This window comes from Vigna unguiculata, chromosome 1 (assembly GCF_037176805.1).
Source record: "Vigna unguiculata cultivar grain cowpea cultivar isolate G323 ecotype 2 chromosome 1, ASM3717680v1, whole genome shotgun sequence".
Lineage (NCBI taxonomy): Eukaryota > Viridiplantae > Streptophyta > Magnoliopsida > Fabales > Fabaceae > Vigna > Vigna unguiculata.
The window spans coordinates 2,295,676-2,321,260 of NC_140792.1; the positions used below are offsets into that span (position 1 = coordinate 2,295,676).

At 27.4% G+C, this 25,585-nt stretch overlaps 2 protein-coding genes, 1 long non-coding RNA gene and 1 pseudogene across 5 annotated transcripts; all 4 read right to left on the bottom strand.

Moving 5' to 3' along the window:
* Nucleotides 1-1,024: 1,024 nt before the first annotated feature.
* On the bottom strand, nt 1,025-4,203 carry LOC114164021 (uncharacterized). 3 transcript variants are annotated; one of them, XR_014983978.1, is made up of 9 exons: nt 3,816-4,203; nt 3,619-3,670; nt 3,447-3,507; nt 3,259-3,314; nt 2,970-3,037; nt 2,798-2,858; nt 2,610-2,665; nt 1,988-2,040; nt 1,025-1,360 (listed from the first exon to the last, which is right to left on the bottom strand). It is a non-coding gene; the product is annotated as an uncharacterized LOC114164021 (long non-coding RNA). The 3 variants fall into 3 exon arrangements; XR_003599462.2 differs by having other exon boundaries at nt 2,970-3,021; nt 3,619-3,686; XR_003599461.2 differs by having other exon boundaries at nt 3,619-3,686.
* A 3,707-nt stretch (nt 4,204-7,910) lies between these two features.
* On the bottom strand, nt 7,911-9,497 carry LOC114165132 (MLP-like protein 43). Its single transcript, XM_028049800.2, has 2 exons — nt 9,279-9,497; nt 7,911-8,315 (listed from the first exon to the last, which is right to left on the bottom strand). The coding sequence occupies exons 1-2, from the start codon at nt 9,469-9,471 to the stop codon at nt 8,041-8,043; spliced, it is 468 nt and encodes a 155-aa protein (XP_027905601.1). The 5' UTR covers nt 9,472-9,497; the 3' UTR covers nt 7,911-8,040.
* Nucleotides 9,498-15,665: 6,168 nt separating this feature from the next.
* LOC114165113 (MLP-like protein 34) lies at nt 15,666-18,905 on the bottom strand. Its single transcript, XM_028049782.2, has 2 exons — nt 18,606-18,905; nt 15,666-16,151 (listed from the first exon to the last, which is right to left on the bottom strand). The coding sequence occupies exons 1-2, from the start codon at nt 18,796-18,798 to the stop codon at nt 15,874-15,876; spliced, it is 471 nt and encodes a 156-aa protein (XP_027905583.1). The 5' UTR covers nt 18,799-18,905; the 3' UTR covers nt 15,666-15,873.
* Nucleotides 18,906-21,496: 2,591 nt separating this feature from the next.
* LOC146888587 (secreted RxLR effector protein 161 pseudogene) lies at nt 21,497-22,192 on the bottom strand (annotated as a pseudogene).
* Nucleotides 22,193-25,585: the final 3,393 nt, after the last annotated feature.

Here is a 25,585-nt window from a genome sequence, read left to right on the forward strand (position 1 = left end):
GTAGATACAAACAACTTAAAACAATATTTAAAAAAAAAATTACAAAAACAGTTAAACTTAAAATATGATAAACAAAAGTAATATATATTAAAAATGCATATGCACGATCAATTCTAAAATGAAATGTACGATCATTTCTAAAATGAAATGTATTCATTAGGAATATATAAAAACAATAATAATAAGATAATAATAATAATAATAAATATTTTATTTATTGATTCAAATAATAATAACAAAAATACTAATAATTATGATAGCAATTGCCAATTAAAACTTCATTTATAATTAAAGAAATTTGAAATAATTAATGAAATCAATTAATTGAAAATAAATCTTTAGAAACTAATCATATAATTATTAATTATAAATGTATAAGTTTAACAGATTTCAAATTGTATGGAATAAAAAAAAATCCATTCATAATTAGAACATTAAAAACAATGAATGAAATTAATGGGTCACTTAATGAAAATAGATTATTATACATACAACATCACATAATCCACTTGAAAAAACCTCTATTCTATAGAAGAAAAATACATAAAAAAATGTATTAACTTACTTGTATCTTGTAAAAAATCTAAATATATTGATATTTTAACTAAAGACTAACACATTTATAATATTTTAAAACAATGCAAAAATGTTAACTCTTTCGAAATTCTTATTGTATGTTATTAACCATACACAATATAATGTTGTTGTAAATAATATACATTTCTTTAATTAATACATTCAAAATTGTATTTTTATAACATTGGAATCAACAATTAAAAATTTTAAATTTTAGATATACTTTGAATCATCCTAATTCAATATGTTATCTTTTTTTTTTTCTAAAAAACTCGTAAGAAATACACATTATTATCATCTGTAGTGTATGAAAATAAGAAATTAAGTACTAAACATTTGACATTGTTAACCTAATATATTTATTTTCTTTTACCAATTATGCAGTAAAACACAAATATTGGGACTTAAAATAAAACCTGGATCACTCAGTGTGCTAAACACAAATGTATTCATCTCACAAGATAATAATAATAAATACATTTCAGTGGTGTAATTTTGTCTGAACATAATAAGTTTTAGCTTCCTACACAAACCAAAGTAATACACTTTACCAATATTTATTTACAACATAAATACAACTTTTCATGAATAAATTATAACTGAAAATCATAAAATTCCACCAGAAACAGAAACAGAACAAATGAATTGTCCTAAAACAACAATTACTCTTTGAGGAGAAAGAATAATATCTTTAAGTATGGGAAAGCTTTATGATTTTCTGTCCTCTTAAATCTTCAACAATCTTTGTGAAAATCTCAAACTTCTTGATCTCCTCTACTGCAACCTTCACAACATTATACTTAATTACAAATTTCATATTCTGTTATACAGATTAAATCTCAATTTTCAAATGATCAATGAGGACTCAAATGTTGTCTAAGTTCTTTATAGTCTGAAATTATAAAAACAATCAATCACAATATTGTACTACAAAACAAAGTATATGCATATTACATTTTTTCTTATAAGTATAATACAAACTTAAAACCATAACAGACTATGCATAAAAACAAATGCAAACACAATACATAATGAACTTAAAACCATGAAAGACCATGCATATAAAAAAATTCAAACACAATACACAATACAATAACACAATAAAAGAACTTATAACCTACTTATCCACTGGAATATGGAGCTCAAGCTTACAATATTCAAAACTAATATAACTTTCCAATGACTTAACACTTTTTTTTTTCAAAAATAACTACCAAAAGTTACTATATAATGCCATACCACCATATTTTCATAAAGAACTCCATAATATATTGTAATGACATTCATTCAATAATAAATTCCATCAAATCATAATTATCTAATCAAATCCACAATTTATATTAATTATTAATACAGTTGAACAACTAAATCATATCAATGTCAAGAAAATAAAAGAAAAAGAACATGTTACCTGCTTATTGAATGCAATATGGAACTAAAGTTGTAAGATAACCTGCTTGTTGACTGCAATATGGAATTAAAATTGTAAGAGTTAAAAACAAAAGTTAATAGCCAAAACATACTAATAAACAATACAACTATACTAAAGCATTAAAAAAATATACTAACATTTACTCGGTGTTCAACATACACACAAGCATCTCAACAACTTACATGCTACCCAAAGTACAACCAAACCCGCAAACACAATATTATGACACAGAACAATCAAAATTCCATAACAGAACCAACTATAACATAGAACATAAACTCTTACATTGAAAAATGGAAAACCTTATGCAATCATTCCCACATTTCCTTCCTTTGGATCCTTTATTGTTTATGAAATATTAAAAATATTGGGAGAACTTAAGAAACCCACCATGGACTCCAACATAACCAATAGAACAAAAAAGCAGAAACACAAAATCGATCATCCAATAACAAAACAAATAGTATGCTCGTGAAATATATGAATCCACCCAAATCAACAAACAATTAAAAAAATTAATTAAAAATCATTTATTTCTAGTTTGCATGGAATGAAAATGGAAACTTGAAACATAAAATTCAGAGATCAACAAAGCTATTACCTTCCAAATCCAATCAAGAATGTCCCTCCTAACATCCAATAACAAATAGTATGCTCCTGAAATATATGAATCCACACAAATCAATAAAAAATTAAAAAAAATAATTAAAAATCATTTATTTCTAGTTCGCATAGGATGAAAATGGGAACTTTGAAACATAAAAAATCAGAGATCAACAAAGCTATTACCTTCCAAATCCAATAAAGTATGTCCCTCCTGACACCCAAATCCAACTTTCCACTTTTCAGCCTTTGCAAGTAATCAATCCTCAGAAAATGCAAGTAATCTCAAAAAAATTGAAAAACAACAAATTGATATATAAAATAAATTTAATAAACAAAATATAAACAAAAATGTTACCTTTTCATCCAAGAACTACTTTGTTGCTTTGTGTTCGTCAAATGGAAAAACCCTAAACATCGAAGAACCTATTAAAGAATATATTAAGTTTAAGAAACAAAAGATTAAACAACTAATAAACAAAATCGATCATCCAATAACAAAACAAATAGTATGCTCCTGAAATATATGAATCCCCACAAATCAACAAACAATTAAAAAAATTAATTAAAAATCATTTATTTCTAGTTTGCATGGAATGAAAATGGAAACTTGAAACATAAAATTCAGAGATCAACAAAGCTATTACCTTCCAAATCCAATCAAGTATGTCCCTCCTAACATCCAATAACAAATAGTATGCTCCTGAAATATATGAATCCACACAAATCAACAAACAATTAAAAAAAATAATTAAAAATCATTTATTTCTAGTTCGCATGGAATGAAAATGGGAACTTGGAAACATAAAAAATCAGAGATCAACAAAGCTATTACCTTCCAAATCCAATCAAGTATGTCCCTCCTAACACCCAAATCTAACTTCCCACTTTTCAGCCTTTGCAAGTAATCAATCATCAGAAAATGCAAGTAATCTCAAAAAAATTGAAAAACAACAAATTGATATATAAAATAAATTTAATGAACAAAATATAAACAAAAATGTTACCTTTTCATCCAAGAACTATTTTGTTGCTTTGTGTTCGTCAAATGAAAAAATTCTAAACATCGAAGAACCTATTAAAGCATATATTAAGTTTAAGAAACAAAAGATTAAACAACTAATAAATAACAATGTTATTAGACCAATATATCAATCAAAAAAAGGAAAAAGTAAAAGTTGGAAACCAAACCTATATATCATACCTTTTAACTGAAAAAAAATAATATGAGCAAGCCTTTCGACTTGCGGACAAAGAAGATAATAAGAAGAAGGAGATCTAAAAGGTTTGGAAGGGATTGCAGAGGAAGAGTTGGAAGAAAGAAAGGTGTGGAAGGGAGCCACGAACCAAAAATAAAGGTGAAAGGTTTGGAAGGTCCGAAAGTAACCATAAACCTGGTAAAGGAAGGAGAAGAATTCACAAATCGAGAATGAGTGCTGCAAATGGTGCAGATTGCAAGTGGTGTTTGGGTGGTCTGAATGTATTTAGGGTTTTCGTTTTAGGGAGAAAAATCAAAGGGAGTGTAAATGGGAATTTTGGAATCTGATATTTGAATTTGAATTATGTCATCAAAGCTCATAAATGTAGACATGTCCATCATCACAACTGAGCAACTGAGCGAATTCAGATGCATTTTAAAGTGGGCGAAATTACCAAATACCTAAACACAAATTCACTACGGAGCAGAAAACAGGGACAAAACAGTAATAACATTTTCAGCGGCTTAAACCATTCCAACAGGGTACCAAAATGATGAAAAAACCTATTTATTGGACACGTGTCAGATAATTAGATAGGGGTGTTACGGTAATATCCCTAGTAATTTGTTTTCTTAGTTTTTAAGTAGATAGAAGTAGATAATATTTTAATTCATTTTTTATTTTAATTATTATTAAATTTTTTATTTTAATTTTTTTAATGATATGACGTAATAATTTAATGATGATTTAGAAGTGTATAATAAAAAGTAAATTAAAATATTATTATCTAATATTTAAATCTGTTAAAAATATGTTAAGCATCATAAATAGGAATTTTAGAATATTAAAATTTGGCTGGTATTAATATATTTTTTCATGTTTTCTTATTATGTTTTGAGTGTTTTTTAATTAATAAAGCTAATAATTTTGAGTGTAGCACAACTTTCTTGTTACATCTCTTATTTTTTTTCATTTTATCTTTTTCTTAATTGTATACTTTAAAAGTTATTTTTAAAAAATATCTATATGATTGTGTCGTTCAAAAGTCATTTTCTATTTATAGAGTATATAATTCGAAAATTTTCTAGATCGTACACAATGAAAGTTATATTTTATTTATGTGGCATTGTATTTTCTTTATTTCATTATATAATTGAAAGATATATTATCTTAAAATTTTAAAAATAGCGATGAAAAAACATTTTTAATAAAAATTAACAATTGAAAAAGAAGGAAATATATCTTTGAAGTTGTGCTAACTCGGTTCTTTCCACATCTCCTTAACTTTTTTCCTTTTATATTATATATATATATATATATATATATATATATATATATATATATATATATATATATATATATATATATATAAAGATGATGTATAATTACTCGATAGTTTCCATTTTAATAAATGTGTCAATTTATTTCACTAACATAAGATCAATTATGTTCTAATTTTCGAAAATAATGATCAATTAATTTTTTTGAGTAAATAATATTAAATAATATTACTAACGCGTGTTAATTATGTGTTGCATGTTAATTTTTAATATTTTTATTCTTTTTAAAAAAAACTTAATTGAACTATTTTCAAAATTTAAGATATAATTAATTTTTTTAAAATAAAATAAAAAACATATATCTATCAAATGTCAACCATCTAAATAATTAAACCTTAAAATTATTAAAAAAATGTAAAAACAAAGAAACCATTTTCATGGAATATGATACCAATACTTGTTGATTATTAGATGTTAAGAAATAATGGTTGCAGTAGCAGCATAGATGACATCTTCTTTCTTTTCAAGAATCTTATACTTTCTTGTGGAAACCTGAGATTAAGACCATCCAATTAAAAAAGTTTATATCAAGATAAACTTTTTTTCTTAATTCACTTTACACAATTACCTATTTTTTTACTTAGTTTAAACAATATAGTTTTACTCAGTAGGGAACTATATCTAAAAGTTGCAAATTTTCGCTAACCTAAAATAATTTCATGCATTTAATAAATGGCCAAGAGATATATGATGCTATTTAAAATGAAAATGAAAATAAATAAATAAATAAAGAACTCAATAAAATGGAATGAATAACATGGTGAAGTGATCGGTTTGATGTCAATCATGGTACTTTTTGGGTAGTGATAGTTCAACTTTGTAGGCTAAATTCTAATAGTTGGTTCTTGATATAGAGATAAACCTAAAATGTAAAATTATTATTTAAATATTTAATATATTTTTATTATGATTTGGATAATATTAGTGAGCTTAAGCTAGTTTGATGATTGGATATTTTAATTTAAGAAGCATTTGTATTAATTTTAGTGTCCATGTTTTGGAAACAACTTTAGAGAAATATTGCACTAAAAATTATATGGAAATTAACTATAATTTATAAACTCATAAAAAGTATATATAATATAAAAATATTTGAGATACTTCAACCCAAAGTAATTAGAAAACATAAACTATAAAGTCACCTCTACAATTCTCACTATTATATATATATATATATATATATATATATATATATATATATATATATATATATATATATATATATATATATATATATATATTTTGTTTAAGAATTACACACCGATGACAAAGGTAAAGGAAATTTCAAAGGTATTATTTCACAAGTCATCATAAACTTATAATCTCTAAACTTTTTAATTTTTCTAAAATTATATGTGTTTTGAAATTTTTTAAATTATATATATATATATATATATATATATATATATATATATATATATATATTTCTAAATTAGGTAGTAATATACTGAAAAATTGATAAAAATTAAATTAGATATTTTTATTTTTTTTATAAAATATAACATTTAATATTAATAAATAATAAAACATAAAATAAAATATAACAAAAAAGTTTATTAAAATATTTTTTTTACTCCTATCTTTTGAGCTTATAATAAATTGGTAATCAAAAAATGAAAAAAAAAAGTCAGTCTTATTTATAATAAGAACCCATTGAGGATCATGTATATATACACAAAACACATATCCAAGGTAATAAAACAATATTAAAACATATGGACAATATCAAGGCTAAAATTAAGGAAATGGCACCATAACGAATGTAATTAGAAATTGATGCGGAAATCAATTTGTCTATGTGTATTAGTCCCCAAAGAGGAGGAGAATGTACGTTAATCATTTCCAATGGTCATGGTGTAAGAGATTTTGTATAAATATCATTCAATTGTTGTATCGAATGAAGGGGTAGAAGATTAATTGATTTTGCCTACGTGTATTAGTTTTTCACATGTTATACTCATTCCACATTTATATGTCTTATCTTGTTGCTGAAGAAAAAAAAAAATCTCATTATTTATGTCTTCATTTTTCCTATCTTCTCTTCCATTCTTAAAGAAAAGAAAAATGTGATTTTATTGTCTCACTTGATAGTAAAATATTTGTTTAATATTTTAATAGTATTTTTTATCTCATGACTCTTTTGTATTATTTTATATGAATATAGAATAACAAATAATATATTATGTGATTTATTAAAGCCGATTTTAATTTTGACTTGATTATCATAGTTTTTTAATAATTATGTCTCTTAATTTTTTATTAGATTAAGATAAATTATTTTTTAGTCTTAAACTTCTTTTGGAAATAGGTATATTGATAAAAAGAACAAAAGAATAAATTCATTTTTTTTTAAATTGATAAACGAGAAATATCGGTGAAGATGAAAACATGACGGTATGATTGCTCATCGCATAAATGAAATGAAAGTTTGTGAATATTTTTGAATCAATCTATGCACATTAATGAAATGAAAGAAGAATATTTTACATATAATATGGTTATTTACATTGAAAAATATAGATGAAAGATTTAACTATATGAATCAATCATTAATGAGTTAAGAATATGAAAAAACGATAGACAATTTTTTAAATATTTGTAATTTCTTTTATAATCATAGTCACAATAGATTATTATGTATTAATTTTTATTGAATTAGTGATAATAATATTACATATACAAATTTTTATTATATTATTTTAACTTCCTACAAATTTGAGTCGAGATCCGTCACTGTTCATGAGTTGCAAGAAGATAATCACAACATAAAAACCATGTCTAGGTCACACATTTTATTCATAATTTGACATAGAATTGATGTAACTAAGAGGCAAAGCCCATAAGACATCAATTTTATTTATGAGATAGCAATACGATGCATGATAGTGATCTAGATTTTGTCCTTGCTAAGAGAAGCAGCAACTCTTTTGATGACCTCATTTCCAAACTGTAACAGGGTAAGAGGATCAGGAGTGTCATCGTTTTGTTTCTCATATTCTAAAACCAACTTTGTAACACATCCCTTTTCCTTTGGAATAAATTGCATCACAAACTTGAAGCTGTCGTATTTTTTCAGCAGATCTCCCTCTATAACCTTGAAGGTTACCTTGTACTTTTCTCTGTCTATGTCTCCCACCACCTCCTTAGCCACACAATTATCTCCATCTGTTTTTATTCATAACACAAAAAAAATAGGAAAAAAAATTATCCTACATTATTTGATGACAATTTCATAAGTTTTATAAGAATAAAATAATCTTAACAAAAGTTAATTTTTATATTTTTTTTAAAAAAAGAAAGTAAATAATAAGAAAAATAGTATCAGATGCTTGTAAAAGAAAATGTTGTCAAAATACTGATGTCTAAAAAATTATTATAAAAATGCATATCTTATAGTTTTTTAAAAAATTTGAAGGCTTAAATATACATTTGATCCTTATTCTTGTTGTTTTTATTCAATTTGATCTTCATTTTTGTTGTGTTTAATTAGGTTCTCATTTTCGTCAAATTTTGGTCAATTTGGTCATTTTGACTAACGGTATTTAAATAGTTAACGTTTTTGAATAATACATGTCACGTGTCAACTTCTAGTTTTTTTTATTTAAAAAAAAAATAATTTCAAAAAAATTGTCCACGTGTCAAGTCATAATTGTGTCACGTCGTGTCAATGCTAGTGGCACGTGTAAGTTTGTGTTTGTATTATTTCTTTTTGTTCATTTTAGTTCCGATATTAATTATTTTTGTTTAATTCAGTCCCTATATTCGTTATTTTTGTTTAATTTAGTCTCAATTTTAAACACAATCACAAACTAACACTTCGCACTGACATTGACACGTGACACAATTGTGACTTGACACGTAGACAATTTTTTTAAAATTAAAAAAAATTAAAAAAATCAAGAACTGACACGTAACATGTACTATTCAAAAAACGTTAAATATTTAAACACCGTTAGTGAAAATGACAAAATTGACCAAAATTTGACAAAAATAAAACTTAATTGAACATAAAACGAAAATGGTGACCAAATTAAATAAAAACAACAAAAATAAAGGCTAAATATATATTTAAGCCAAATTTAAACATATGTAGTAGAAATGCAAAAGAGTTTTGTTGATAAAACTTACCATGTACATAATTCCAAGAGATGATGGATCCTTCGGTGCCCCATTCACCTTCATTGATGGCAATGGATCGTACCTTGCTGGGAAACACTTTGGCAATAGAATATGTTTTGTTGCAGAAAACATCAAATACCTGCTCAGGAGCAACTGCAACATAAACATTAGTTTCCAACTTCTGAACTTGAGAGTTTGCCATCTTTCCTTATAACTCCTTACAAGGTATGCATAATGAGTGAACAATGCAGTTCTATTTATACTTGTGAAAAAAAAAAGTTGGTGACACAAATGGAAATTATAATGATATCCAAACAAAGTTTAATCACTGTCTTAAGCATTTTCCTTAGAAGTGTTTTTAGACTTTTTTTTTTTCTTCTTTACATGTAAAAATCAAAAGCATTTTGGTAAATATTAACAAGCACAAAAAAAATTGGTTATTAGATTAAACAAATTATATATATTTATTTTTAAAATTTAAAATTCAAAATACATCAAAATTGGAGAGAAAGTTAGGAATTTTAATTTCACGTCAATAACTAAAAACTTGACTCTAATTTTATTTAGATAATCTTTGTTTTAGTTCTTCTCTTTCTTACCAAATAAAACCAAAGTTTTGGTGATATCAAGAGAAGCACCATTTGCAAGGCATCTTCTTTTCTTTACAGAGCTGGTTTAGGACGAAGATGCTGCCAACAAAAGATCCCTACGTACTCACAAAGCATAAAGGAATTGATTATGAAATTATTTTCTACGAAAAACGATAAAAATAGGTTTAATTATGTTTTAATTTCTAAGTTTAGAAATAACAGTTACATCAATAAATTAATAAAAAAAATTAACAACATTCAATTGAAATTTTTTAATTTATTGAGTATTTAATATACTATTAAAAATTTATTAACAACTAAAGTTACCAAATTTATTTAAAATATAATTAAGCCAAAAAAAATTATATGCACTTTAAACTTCAATATACAATATATAATATTATCGTATTGGTATTTTAAATAAATATTACAAGTTTTATAAAATTTCGAGTCAGTTTAAATATTACATGTTTTACTTTAGATATAAATTGTCCAAGTTTTATAAATAGTCTAATTTTGAGTCTTTAGAGTCTAATTTAAAAAAAAAAAAGTCTAAGTTTTATAAATATTACAATTTTAAATAATTTATTCATAATTTTATGTTTTTAGAATTTTTTTAAACTCTCTAAATTTATAAAAAAAAATCCGTGTATTGTTTTGTTGTTATATTGTAATGTTGAGAAAACATCAGATAAATAACATAGTATATAGCAGAGGTGGCAATGTGGACTTGTCCCAACATGTGAGTTGGTCAAAAAAACGGGGGTGGGTTGAAATATTGAGTCCACTGTCCCACAAAAGTTTAACCCACATAATTTGCATAAAGAAATAAAAAATAAAAAACTTGTATTTGTGTATATTGGTTACTTACCTTATTGACTTTTGTATGATCCTTCCAAATTCTCACATCAATTTACTTTTTTATGACTATTTATCCGAAGAATAATTATATTTTAACTTATTTTTAATTTATCATTTCAATCACTTTTAGACCATCACATCACATTATTAAAATAAAAATAAAAATAAATAATTGAAAAATGATCGAACTAATTGGTTAAAAATTGATAAAATAAGAAGAGCAAAATGTTATCTTTATCTGAAAAAGAATTATCAGAAAAAAAATGGAAGAAACATTAAAAGATGTGTCCTAATGTAAAATCAAGTGAGTTCAAAGGAATAAAAATTATTTTATCGTTTTTTTTCACTTATTCTTTAATCTAGGTGCTCTTTCTTCTTTTATTTCTATTCTTTCTAACCAAATAAAACCAAAGTGTTTGGAGACATCAACACTTTCTTTCTTTTAGAGAATGTGGTTAGGACGAAGATGCTGCCAATAAATTATCTCTCCTCTCTATATATAGGGATTAATCTCATGAAATAAAATTTTAGGGAAGAAGAAAAGAAAACTATGGTATGCACTTTAATTTTCAATGTGTAAGTCCTTCTTTCTAGTTTTTAAATATTATTATATTGGGATTTTGTTTGATCTCTAGTTTTTAAATAAGAATTAGAAAATCTGTTTTATTTAGAGATAAATTCTAAATAGATAAAATAATTATAGATAAAAAATAAACATTTTTTCTTTATTTTATTCAAAATTTTATTTCTTTGAATCTACTTTGTTTATAAAATCTTAAGATTAAAGAAGGATTTGACAAATTTTTATATTGTCATAGTATATACCTGTTTAAGTCCGCATTTATTTAAGTTCGTATTCCATCTAAATCCGCATTTGAAAGAGAAAATTTCCGAATCGCAACCCGGATCGCAATTTTTGTGACTTTATTTTTAGAAAATGTTATTTCTTGAGTGCCTTTGCATTTCGTGTGTCCTTAACTACTCATCTTTCGCATTGAGGCAAATTGTTCTTTTTAGTAAATATATGATTTATTATATGACTCATAATATTTCATAATTATATCACCTCTAATATTTCATAAGTCTGCATCCCAATTAAGTCCATACCAAACTTTCCAGATCAAATGCAGATTTAAGAAAACATACAATGTATAACATTGATGAAGATAAAGAGTATAATAGGTACATGTAAGTTCTTAGTAAGTAGTTCAATCTCTATTAAGCCTTTTATTCTTTTTTTTAGTGGTTTGTTAAGGAAAGATATAGAGATCAAGAACTTCTGACACTACAAGAAAAAATGATATTACCGACGACCAAAATTCGTCGGTAAATTAACATTATCGATGGTAGGAGAAATTTTTAACTTATTAACACACATTACATATGCATAAGAAGATTTAATTGTTAGAAGTGGGTTTTAAGCCTAACTCAACCCCACAAAACCAGCTTGTAAGGTGAGGTTTGCACCTCACTTATATTGTGAATTGACCTTATCTCTAGTCGATGTGAGACTTCCAACACACCTCCTCATGCCGAGACCCCCTCATGTCGAGGTATAAACATCTCGTGCGTGGGACAAAAAATTAGACCTCATGTCGAGGTATATACATCTCGTGCGTGGGACAAGAAATTAGAGGGTGGTCTGTTAGCGGCCCGATATCAGGTGGAACAGAATGTCCAAGAAAGTTCGCTAGGATAGGCTCTAACTTGGCTATGATACCATGTTAGAAGTGAGCTTTAAGCCTAACTCAACCCCCACAAAGCCGGCTTGTAAGGTGAGGTTTGCACCTCACTTATATATTGTAAATTGACTTTATCTCTAATCGATGTGGGACTTCCAACATTAATATTCATATGATTCAATTTATTTAAACTATAATGTAGTTTTGTTCATTCATATGAAAAATTACATGAGATTTCATTTATATTAAACTACTTTTAGAGTGTGTTTCTTTAAAGAGATGGATTTGACAGAGAGTATGAGGATGAATTTGGATGGATATGGGTGGATTTGAGTGGATGATTTTGTGTTTCTTTAAAGAGATTTGAGGGTGGAAATGAGTGAATTTGGAGATGAAGTTTGTGAAAGTTTGTAAGTGATTTAATTTATATGATAGATAAAAAAAATTCAATAAATTAAAATTGTAAGATTACTATTTTACCCTTGTAATTAAAATTAATATATTATTAATATTATTATAATTATTTGTTATAATATATATATATATATATATATATATATATATATATATATATATATATATATATATATATATATATATATATATATATATATATATAAACCATACACACACATGGATCGATTCACTAACCGATCCTCACTAACTCACACCACACACTGGAATTGATTCACTAACTCACATACACAACACCCTTTAACACATCCCACCCACGCACAACACTCATACACAAAGGATAGAATAGTAAACTCTACGTTCATCTTCACAAATCTTCGCAACTTTGGTGAGACGAGAAATTGAATGTATCTCACAAATTCATTGTCGCACTCATTCTCAAATTAGCAAAAATTAGCAAATTCGAACACCGTCCATTTCACCAAATCCATCCATTATACAAATCAGTTAAAAGAGAACACAACGTTAGAGTATATTTATTTTTATAATAGTTTATTTCAATTTTATGATGGGTTAATTTAATTCATATATTTTGTTCATCTTTAGATTCAAGCGACATGTAACATAACCTAAACTTCAGTGTTTATAGAGGTATATTGTAAGAAGGTTCACTTTGAATTTTTATTTTTTCAATAGAATAGTTTGAGAAACCCACTACCTAACTAAATAAAAGAAATATAGTCTAATTGAAATGTATATCAGGCTTAATACATACAAAACCTGTCGCCAACCAATAGAAGTTTAATTTACATTAAATTGAGCTGAGTTTAACCTACTCACCGAAAAACCAAAAAACCCTAATCCAATTTGTTTATGTTGAATTAGATTGTCAAATTATCCAAACCTTCCTTCTTCTCAACATTCATTTGGAAATCACAATTGAAGCTTGATATAGTCATAAATATGTTGTAAAGTTACATACTTAAACATAATCTGTTAAAAACAGATCTGTCTAATACTCTTAGCCACAAAGGGATATATGTTGATTAATGAGTTTTCACTTATTTAATGTGAATCTTGAAGGAGTCTTTAAGGTTTAAAACTCAATTAATCAATATCGCAGTTCTGGGTTAATGGACTGTTCAAATCAATCAAGAAAGATTAAGAGAGAGAATAAGGAATCAAGACACACAATTTATACTGGTTCGATTCAAGGCGAATCTACATCCAGTCTTCTCTTAAGTAACACACTTAGGAGGATTCCACTAAACAGAAAGTATCCAAGAATTACAAGCACGCCTATGTAATTCTAAACCCCCCCAAAATTCAAGAACTTGATTCACCAATCAAGAACTCCCCCTAGGAGCAATGCATCCTTGCAATTGCACCTAGGCCTACACTTCACACAATGAAGCATTGTAATTAGAAATACAATAAACAGAATCAAGAAACGAATACACCTATGTTGTGCAGATTTGACAAAAGGCTCCTTGATTCAAGCAAGACCCATCATGGTAGAGTTAACCATCAATCTTCTTGGATCTGCACTTGAGTGATCTTCCACAACTTTCAGAAACTCTGTGACTCTCAGGAGGAACTCTTTCAGATGGAAGATTGTGTGATCTGTCAGATTTCCCTCTGCTTTCTTTAACAAATTCTAAAGACAACTTTTATATAGAGTTTTCTGCTGTCACTAATTGATTAGCAAATTACCTAATCGATTATCGTGAGTATGTTTTCACTTCCTTTGTGCCATACTCACAGCTAATCCATTAGTTACAAAACTAATCATATGCAAGATTTCACATCAGGCCTAAAGATACCTTTGATAAAGAGAAGCTAGTTGCCTAATTCATATCCTAACTGGACCATGCTGTGTTTTACTCTTAGACCAGTAGACATCATCAACAAATATTCTTCATTCATGGGTGAAGTAGCTCCCCCTTCCAACATAATCAACATCGATAACTACATGAATTTCTATGAAATTGTTTACACAAGGGTAACAGAGACTTACAAGTTTACAATTTTGGAAAATAACATGGATAAAAAGAGTCTCATTTCTCTAACTACAAGCATTATTTTAGTAGTTGTTATTACAAGTTCAAAATAAACATGTCAAAGTGAGCCAATCCGGCTCACACAGGTTGACTCACTATGAGTTGGGTTGAAAATGAGTGAACTCAACCCGACTCACTTTATGGTGAGCCATAAATTTTGTAATCCGGTTTAATCCACCACGGGTTGGTGGATTAAGTGGGTTAGCTTACCCACCTACTTAAAAAAAATATTTATTTACTTATTCTTTAGTATTTAAATATTTAAATAAATTTTTAAGTAACCCATGAGATGACAATCATAGTAAAATCAAACTAAACATTTTTGTCATGTTAATTTAGAAAAAAATATTTATAAGACGATTGCTTGAGTAATTTACTATAAAGATTATAGTTAAAGATTAAAGTATCAACATACGTAACTTGACAATCAAATTAATTAAACATTTAATGTATTCAAATATTATTGAACAACATTCTAGCATTTAAAAATATGAAAGTGTGAATAATTTCTTAAAACAATTAAAAAAAATTGTAAAAAAATATTAGTGGGTTAAGTGGGCCAACCCACCTTCAACCCGGGTCGTACCCGTTTAACCAGTAAATTAAGTAAGTCGGGTTGAGTTCAACCCACTTTTGAAAAAATTGAATTTTTCTTAACCCAACCCGGCTCGAACACATGGTGAGCCGGATTAGCTCACGGGTTGAAACCCATTTTGACATCTCTAGTTCAAAATATAGCTTACTATTAATTTATAAAGACAATATAAAAGGTAAGAGTATGACTTTAAATTGAAGATAATATGATAAGTCATATGCAATTACTTCAATACCATATGTGTTACAAGAACACAGCACACAAATAATACAACATAGGTACCCACTTAGGTGTGGTTTATTAAGTTTTCAACATATATAATTGATGCATAAGAAAGGTGAAGTATGATCCATAAAGCATCAATTTTTATTTCCCAACATAGGACATAAGAGAGACATTGATTTAGTTGTGGTTGTTGGTAAAGTATTCATCAATCTTTTTGGTCTCGTCAACTGTAAGTTGCAACATGGTACGAGGGTCATGAATGCTGTCATTTTGTTTCTCATATTCCACAGCCCAATTCACAACACTTCCTCCCTTTTCCTTTGGAGTAGCTTGCATTATGAACTTGAAGCTCTTGTAATGTTCCATCACATCTCCCTCTATAACCTTAAAGCTCATCTTATACTTTTCCTTGTCAATGTCTTCGACAATCTCTTTCGCCACTCTGGTTTTTCCCTCTGTTCAAAATGGAACATCACAGTGAAACCATTTCTTTTATAATCGAAGAATGATTAAAAAGATAGAAAATTTATTAATATATAATAATGTGAGTTGTTTTGCTTGTTGTTGTCTATATTTTGAATTGATTGCACAGAAAATTCACATTGAAGTAATATATGTTTGCATAGAACTCTGAGAGAACACTGTGCATTAGTGTTAAAGTCAAGTTTGATAGGCTTAAACCTTTCAAAACCTTAGTTGTTTGGTCGATTAAAGACAAATTAAAGAAGTTGAAGGTTGAGTCGTTTCGGGCCGAAAGTCAAGTCGAATTTAGTCAAGTCAAAGATTGAATCGGGTTGAGTCGGATCACAGGTCAAGCCTAGGTTGAGCCGGGTTTGTCTAAGTTGAAAGTCAAGTTTATCTGATTGGACAAAAGGTCAAGTCAAGTCGAAGTTCGAGCCGTTCCAGCTAGACCGGCTTGGAGTCAGACCAAAGGTCGACTTTAACCAAAAGTCAAGACGAATTATATTGAATTGAAAGTCGAGTTAAATTATTTTAGACTCAAAGGTAAAGTTGAGTTCGTCATAGAAATAAAAATTAAATTGCTTTATCCAAATAAGAAAATTAAAATTTAAAATATTTCAATTGATACATCCAAACTAATTATTTAATAAATGAAAAGAATTCAATTACAAATAATTCAATTACTTGGTATTTTAATCTCTTGGAATTGTTGAAATTTTTTGTCCAAATACAAAGTTATTATAACTAGATAAATCTTTTAAAATAGAATTATTAGAAAAACACAACATCAATAACACGAGTCTAATTTAAATAAGGATTAATATCATTTTTAATTCAAAATTTAAAATAATAAATTTATGAATTTTCACTTTTATATATTATTAAAGTTCTCCACTTTTATTTTTTTTAGCCGAAGTAAAATTTAACTCACTTAAATTCTTAACAGAATTTAACATAAGTTAATCCTGGAGTAACTTAATCCTTGAGTAAAGAGTTAATTGTGTATAAAAAGACGTGGAGGATGATAAGATGAAGGATATAAAAAGAGAATTAATAGGTTTTGTTTGCAGTAATTATGTTAATATGCGTTCCAGTGTAGTGAGTTTTGGAGAGATCTGGTATGTATGTTCGGTGTGCCTAACACAAAAACGTGGAGCGATGTGTTCGGTTTGCAGCAGGAAACAAGAATACGTGTAGCAGTGGAAATTAATTAGGTTTGCTGGAAAATTCAGCGCTTGTCGCCAAAGAAAAATTTTAAAAATGTTTCGATTGAATTCTGATGGCTGGATTGTTGTCGCTTATCATATATTCAATATTATTATGTATATATTTAATAGGTTAAAATATTTTTTTTTCCAATTTTTTTTAAGTTTTGTCAAATAAATTATAATTTTGGTTTTGTGTTCAAATAGGTCTTAATTTTTATCAATTTTGTTTAATTAGGTCTTTTTTGCTAACACTGTTTAAATTATTAACGGCCATGAACAATAATTGCCACGTGTCACTTTGTGATTCTTTTGAATTTTTATTTTTTTATATATTTTTTTAAATTTTTATTTTTTAAAATTTTTTTAAATATCCACGTGTCAACCCAGTAACGTGTCACGTGTCAAAGTCAATGTTTTATATTCAATTTGGTCCCTATATTTATTATTTTTGTTCAATTTAGTCCTAGTTTTTATTAACATTGAATCAAATTGGAACCAAATTTAATTTTTATATCAAAGTTATAATGATTTGAATTTTAATATATTATATAAAAATATTTAATAAAAAAAAGTGAATTTTAATATAAAAATTAAATTTTGTTCTAATTTGGAGAGGGACCAATTTGGTTTATGTTAACAAAAATTATGACTAAATTAAACAAAAATAACAAATATAAGAACCAAATTGAACATAAAACATTGACTTTGACATGTGACACACTCTTAGGTTCATACGTGAACATTTAATTTTTTTTTAAAAGAATAAAAAACGATAAAAATAAAATAAAAAAGCCACAAAGTGACACGTGACAGTTACTATTTATGACCATTAATGATTTAAACGGTGTTAGTAAAAAAAACTCAATTGAACAAAATTGCCGAAAATTAGGACCTATTTGAACACAATCAAAATTAGGACTTATTTGACAAAACTTGACAAAAAATTAGGATAAAAAAAGTATTTTAACCTATTTAATATTATTATGTATTTAAGATATTGTTGGATGTTATATTTAAATCGTCTTGACTTCTTAGTGAAATTAAAGGTTGCAGTAACTTTTGTAGGAATGACTAAAAGTTGATTCTGGAATGAGGTAATGAATTTTAACGTTGTAGCTAGCAGAATTTGTAGCTGACAGATTTGGTTCTTTCTCCTCATTCAAGAGACCATGTTTAAAGGAATTTTGAATTGTATGAGATGAGAATGTTTGATTTTGAAGTTGAAGTTTGAGTACATACCGTGAAAATAAGTCCAGGTGATGACGGATTTGTCAGTGCCCCATTGACCTTGTTGAATATCAACAGATTGCACCAATTCAGGAAAAATGTTGGCAATAACGTATGTTTTGTTGCAGAAAACATCATAGAACTTGTCAGCAGAAGCCTTGATATGAACCTCAGTTTCCTCCTTTTGAAGTTGAGAGTATGCCATATTTTCTTAGTGCTTGCTATGTAAAATCTGCGTTGAGTGCAGTTATATATACGTATTCGGACTAATGGGAATTTGTAGGGTTTTTTTTTTCATAGTAGGCAAATATGCCTATTTTATTACGAAAATAGCATATTTTTAAAAAATTATGAAAGTAGACAAATCGTGTTGTCTTCACACATTTTTAAATGAAGAAATCGTCCATTCCTATTACGTTTTTTTTGGATGGTCAAACAGTCAAATGAAAAAATCGTGTTGGAATACACGATTTTGGACCTAAAATCGTGTTGGGAAAAGATGTTTTTTCTTAGTAATCTATTAGTAATCGATTACAATATTACGATGTATTGTAATCGATTACTGATATATATTTTGTAATTCTGGGTTCCTGTAATCGATTACACATATTTGGTAATCGATTACAAAGCAAAAACATCTTATCTCCACATAATTTTAGGTCCAAAAACGTGTATTCAACACAATTTCTTCATTTGACTATTTAACCATCTAAAATCAAAGAAAATATTAGGAGGATGAATAATTTCTTCATTAAAAATCGTATAAACAACACTATTTACCTACTTTCGTAATTTTTTAAAAATTTGTCTATTTTCATAATAGGACAATAATACTTTAATCCACTTTTTTAACCCACTTTTAACCCACTACTTCAATTACCATTAAATCATCACATCACATCATTAAAAAGAATCAAAATAGATGATCTAATGATAATTGAAATACTAAGTTAAAAATGGATAAAAAAAAAAGATTAAAATATCATTTTCCTTTCATAATAAAATAGGCAGATTTGCCTATGAAAAAAAAAAAACCGAATTTGTCATTCATTTTATTGTAAAAAAGTCAAAAAGAGAGTTTGTTGGCATGATTAATTAATGGTGTATTATGCTTTGATAGCATCTTAAAGTGCATTGTTAGGCGAATACGTGGCTAAGCATCTTTTACTTTTCATATTTGGTTTATGATAATACAAGTGCTCGCAATAATAGACTCTCGGGTTCATCACAAGCCAGAACAAGAGTAATATATTTCTGATATAAAACTCTTGGAATATAGCCTTTTACCACAAATGCGTCCTTCATATATATATATATATATATATATATATATATATATATATATATATATATATATATATAGAATAATTATCTATATTATCAAGTTAAATTTTAGTTTTATAGCATGATAATTGTTTATGTTAGATTTTATTAAAATTGAATAAAAATAATAATTTTTTTATTAACAAAGAATAATATAATCATAATAAAAAAGTAATTAAATAATTCATTAATGTTAACTTATAAGCAAAATCTTATTTATGATTGTAAAATTTATATATATATATATATATATATATATATATATATATATATATATATATATATATATATATATATATATATATATATATAAGTTTATAAATTCACGTCACCCTCTCTTTTTTGAGGATCACAAGTTGTTTTACATTTTGATTTTCTGATTTTGATTGATCTTTATTTTGTTAGAGTTACTAAGCAAGTGTATCAATGTGTACTGGTTTATTTTTTTATAAGGGTTAGAATATTTCTTAAATGTTCTTTTTAATTTAAATTTATTTTTTGTTAATAAAAAAAAGAAAAAAGATTTAAGTTAGGGTAACATATATTTTTAGTTACTTCTATTTTTAATATTTAAATAAATATTTGGTTGGCTTTATATTCTATAATTTTTTTTATTAATTTAGTTCCCGGTATTAAAATAATGAATTTTTGTTAAGGTAAAATTTCTTACTATTAACACAAATAACATATAACACAAACGTGCTCAGTTCACTCCTACTAATTACTGATGCACTTTATTATTAATATTTTTTTATTGGTAAAAAATATATTAATAATAGAACATTTAAAGTACCCTTTTAAAAAGAATATATGCAAACTCTTTTAGAAAAACAAAATCTAGTTTTATATAACAAAATTTTGGTGTTCGATCGGTATCAAATTCCCCAAAAAAAAAAATATAATGTGCTTTGTCATTGTAATCAGAATGAATATTGTATTAATGGAGTTATTACTTCACTTATGCGCTTTATTATAATGATGCAATTGAGGGGTAATTAATTGTTAGGCCCCATAATTTACATCAATTGATATTTCTTATACAGCAACAACATAACATATATGAGCTTTATTTATGTATGAAACTAATGACGTATCTGTAATTCTCACAAGGTAAGAATCAATTTAGTTGGTGACTTCAGCTGCCAGTTACTCTTAACTCACAGAAATAATTTGGAAAACAGAGGGCACTACATCTATGTGTCTGTCTTATTTCACGATGAAAAGGAGACAAGTTTATAAATTTAGTTCTTACAACGAAAAAAATAGGAATTGTAATGGCATTGAAATAGAAATCCCTAAATGTACGTAAATATGCATAACAGAAAACAATTACAATTTATTTAAAATAGTAAATAATAACCGCTGAATTAGAAAGCCTAGTCAACATTTCCTCCCTTAAATTGTATGCTCCCTGCAAGAGTTTATCTTTGGTTCTTCACGCATGTCGAGTACATTTCACAAATGCTAAAAACTATCAATTTTAAGTGATTTTGTCATTATATTTGCGAGTTGTTCTTTTGTGCTGCAGTAATCTAACATTATAACACCATTGTTGCATAAATCTCTCAAGAAATGAAATCTCACGTCAATATGTTTACTTTTTCCATGCAAAACTGAATTTTTGGATAACTTAATGGTAGAGGCATTATCGCACAACAGTAAGTAGCTCCTTCCTGGCAGTGTTCCAGATGTTCTAGAATTCTTCTAAGCCAAACACATTGGCAAGCACACAAAGTAGCTGCTATGAACTTTGCTTTAGTTGTCGATAAACTGACCACAAACTGTTTCTTTGATGCCCAAGAAATCACATCTCCTTCCAACATGAAAACATAACCATAAGTGCTCTTCCTATCTTCAAGATCCTCTGCATAATCACTATCAATATAAGAAATTAATTCTTCATTTCCTCCACCAACTTTGTAGAAAATTCTTAGATTTCGAGTTCCTTGTAAATATCTCAAGATATGCTTTGCTGCCAAGAAATGACTATCTTTAGGGTGTTCCATAAAGCGACTTATCAAGCTAACATAATGTGCAATATATGGTCTTGTAACATTCAAATACACGAGGCTACCTACAAGTTGCTTGAATATCGTTTTGTTAACTTCTGCTCCTTCATCTGTTTTTAACAACCTAGTCCCTGGAACAATGGGGTTTTTCACCAAATTACAGTCCAACATGTTAAAATTTCCCAGTACATCTTTGATATATTTTTTCTGTCCAATAAAAATTCCTTCACAGCTTTGGAAAACCTCGATGCCCAAAAAATACCTCATTTTGCCTAAGTCAGTCATGGCAAACTCATTCATCATCATAGTTTTAAACTCTTGAAATAAAGACTCATGGCTATTTGTGTATATCAAATCATCTACATAAACACACAATTAAGATTTTACCTCACTCCTTCTTTACAAATAGCGTGTGTTGTGGACACTTGAGAAATTTATTAGCTGCAAGATAAGACTCCAACTTGTTGTACCAAGCCCCAGGAGCTTGTTTAAGGCAGTATAGGGCCTTCTTTAATTTGTATACCTAGTGTTCACGCCTTTGAAAAACGTAGCCTAGTGGTTGTTTTGTGCAGAAATCTTCATTGGTTGCTCCATGTAGAAAGACTGACTTAATATCAAGTTGATAAATAGTCCATCTCCTTGTGGCTGCCAGTGCAACAACAATTCTAATGGTTTCAAGATGGGCTACTAGAGCAAAAATCTCTCTATAGTCGATCCCTTCCTCTTGAGTGTAGCCTTTTGCTACTAGATCCGTTTAGAATGGTGTGGTGGAGAAAGAGATCGGTAAGAAAGTTAAAGCAATACGATTTGAAAGAGAAGAGACAATCAATCTTGTCAAAGATGTTGAAGAAGAAGCAATGTTGTTGATGATGGGATATAGCTCAGGGGATGAGCACAAATAAGTGGAGAAGCCGACAATAAGGTTGAGTGTCATAAATCAGTCCAGTAGCATGAAAAGGTGTTCAAGACGTGCAGATAGCTTGAAAAGCTTGGAAAAGAGTGTAGAGATCTCAGACAACTTGAAAAGGGACTTGGAGAGCTCGATGGAGCATGAGGCCAACTCAATTAGATTGGTGGGAAGTCTGAATTGATTGATAAAGACGGTGGAACAAGTGGAGTACCCAAATCGTTTGGAGGGGCATGTGAACATCTCATAAAGCTTAGTAGGGAACCTAGGTAGCTCAAATAGCTCAGTGTGGATTGTGGATAGGTTGGATCTTGAACAAGAAGAGCATTTGCGTCCCGAGAAGGATCTGAGAGTTTACCAGAGGTACAAGATGAGAAGTGGCAACTTGAAATGGATGATGAGTTTGGTGTGAAGAAGTCGGCCATAAAAACAGTAAAGAACCTAACAAAGGGTAAGTCAGCCAAGGTTAAGATGAAGTTGGTGAAAGAGAAGATCAAGTCGGTTAAAGAAAAGATCAAGTCAGACAAAGAGAAGATCAAGTCGGTCAAAGAGAAAAGCAAGTCGGCTATGGAGATAGAAGATTGTTCGGGATGAGAGAAGAAAAAATTTAAAGCTTATGGGTAGTTTTGTTGGATAATCTTTAATTTTGTTAAATAATCTTTAGATTACATAGTTATTTTTATTGCAAAGTGATAGGGTATTTTATATTTGGTGAATTAAATTTAAGTTAGTTGTTATTTTAGATATTTGGAGTATCTAAGATTTAGTTTGATAATATAGCATATTAGATAAGATAAGATTAGATTAAGATTTAGTTTGGTTTGCTAATATTTGGTTTGTAATTGGCTATATAAAATGTCATTGTCCATCAATAAAAAACACCACAGTAAGCTACATTGCATATTCTTTTAGTGTGTTAGAGTTTTTTCCAACACTGCGACCGGTTAGTGTGTTTCATAAATCACATCTCGAGGTGTATTCTGCTAAATGAGTGCATGCATTCTGGCTTCTTAATGCATGGAAGGAAGTGATTGAAACTGAAAGTGACTTCTTGCAACAAAGGTGATTGAGATAATTGTTGTGTCAAAAGAAGGGGTGAACGAAATTTGAGAAAGAACAAGAATATTATGAAAGGTGATAGTTCTTGAATCAAGAAACCTTAACAATGACTAGAGTGATGGTCATCTTCCCTCTACCCATTCTTACAAGGAAGAATTGGGATCATTGGAGCACACAAATGAAAGTGTTGTTTCGATATCAAGAAATGAGTGACATTGTAGAAAGTGGGTGTTTTGCTGAATCAGGAACCTCACATAAAGCAACAACCAAGAAAAAAGACAATAAGGCTTTGTTTATGCTTCATCAATGTGTTGATGTTATGCACTTTGAGAAGATTCAGAATGCAAATACAAGGGAGAGAGTGTTAGTGTATTAAGTCAAGTATTGTTATGTTGGTTTACTGATTTTTCTATTATTACAAACAGACCATCAAAGTTGTAGAAATTAATACTTTTATTTCATATCAATAAACAAAAGTGTGCTAGACAATAATCATAATTTGGTTTTCTAAAACGTTATAATGAGGATCAAGAGTGTTTGTTTGGAATGTTCCATAAGGTCATCTTCCATTACAATAGAATATTTTATTAGTAACTAATTTTATTGACGAAAATAATTAGTCACCAATTTATATACCAATATATAAACTAAAAATTATTAGTAACTAAAATAATTTTTATATTGACTATTATAATAAATTTGTATTTAAATTAGTCATTAACATTTGCTGCCAAAGTTTAGCGAAAAAAAAAACTCTAAATTTGTATCTCAATTGGTTAGCAAATTTGTCTCTAAATTTGTGTATGTAAATTCAATGGTACTTTTTTCATTAAATTTTTTTGAGTAAATTTTAAAAATTGGCTATGAGATCTAATATGAAGAGTTAATTTAGTAGATTACTATTTTAAAAATACATATTTAGTTAATAGAATAATGAAGTAATTTATAAAAAATAATTATATTATTATTATTATTATTATTATTATTTAATAAATATAGTCTAATTGAAATGTATATCAAGTTTATACAAAACCTGTCGCCAACCTATAGAAGTTTAATTTAGATTAAATTGAGTTAAGTTTAACCTACTCACCAAAAATCCCTAATCCAATTTGTTTAGGTTTAATTACACGGAAGGTCCCCGTTTTCATTACAAAATCTCAATTGAGTCCTCAACTTCAAAGTTATCTCATTTGGGTCTTATTTTTTGAAAATTTGTTCCAATTTGGTCCTTTCCGTTAGGACATCATTGACGGCGTTAACTGTGTGACACATGTCAGCTTGTGTTTTTTTTAATTTTTTTTTACTTTTTTTTCTTGAAAAAATAGATGACACGTGTCAAATTAGGGTTTTGCCAAGTGTTAGCTTGTGATTTTTTTTTAATTTTTAAACTTAAAAAAAACTGCCACATGTCAAAATATATGTCAATTATTTATGTAAAAAATCTCAATTTGGTCTCTGTATTTGTTTTTTGTCTCAATTTAGTCCTAATATCTTTTTAAACTGAAGTAATTTTATCTCTTCCAAATTGAGACAAAATTTAACTTTTATATCAATATTATAATGATATTTTTATTATAATAGATATTTTTAACCAAATTAATTTTATTTAAATTAAAATTTTGCGTTGAACTTTATTTAAAAAATTTGTTTTAATAATTTCTAAACAACTTACATTTGAATTTAAAAAATAT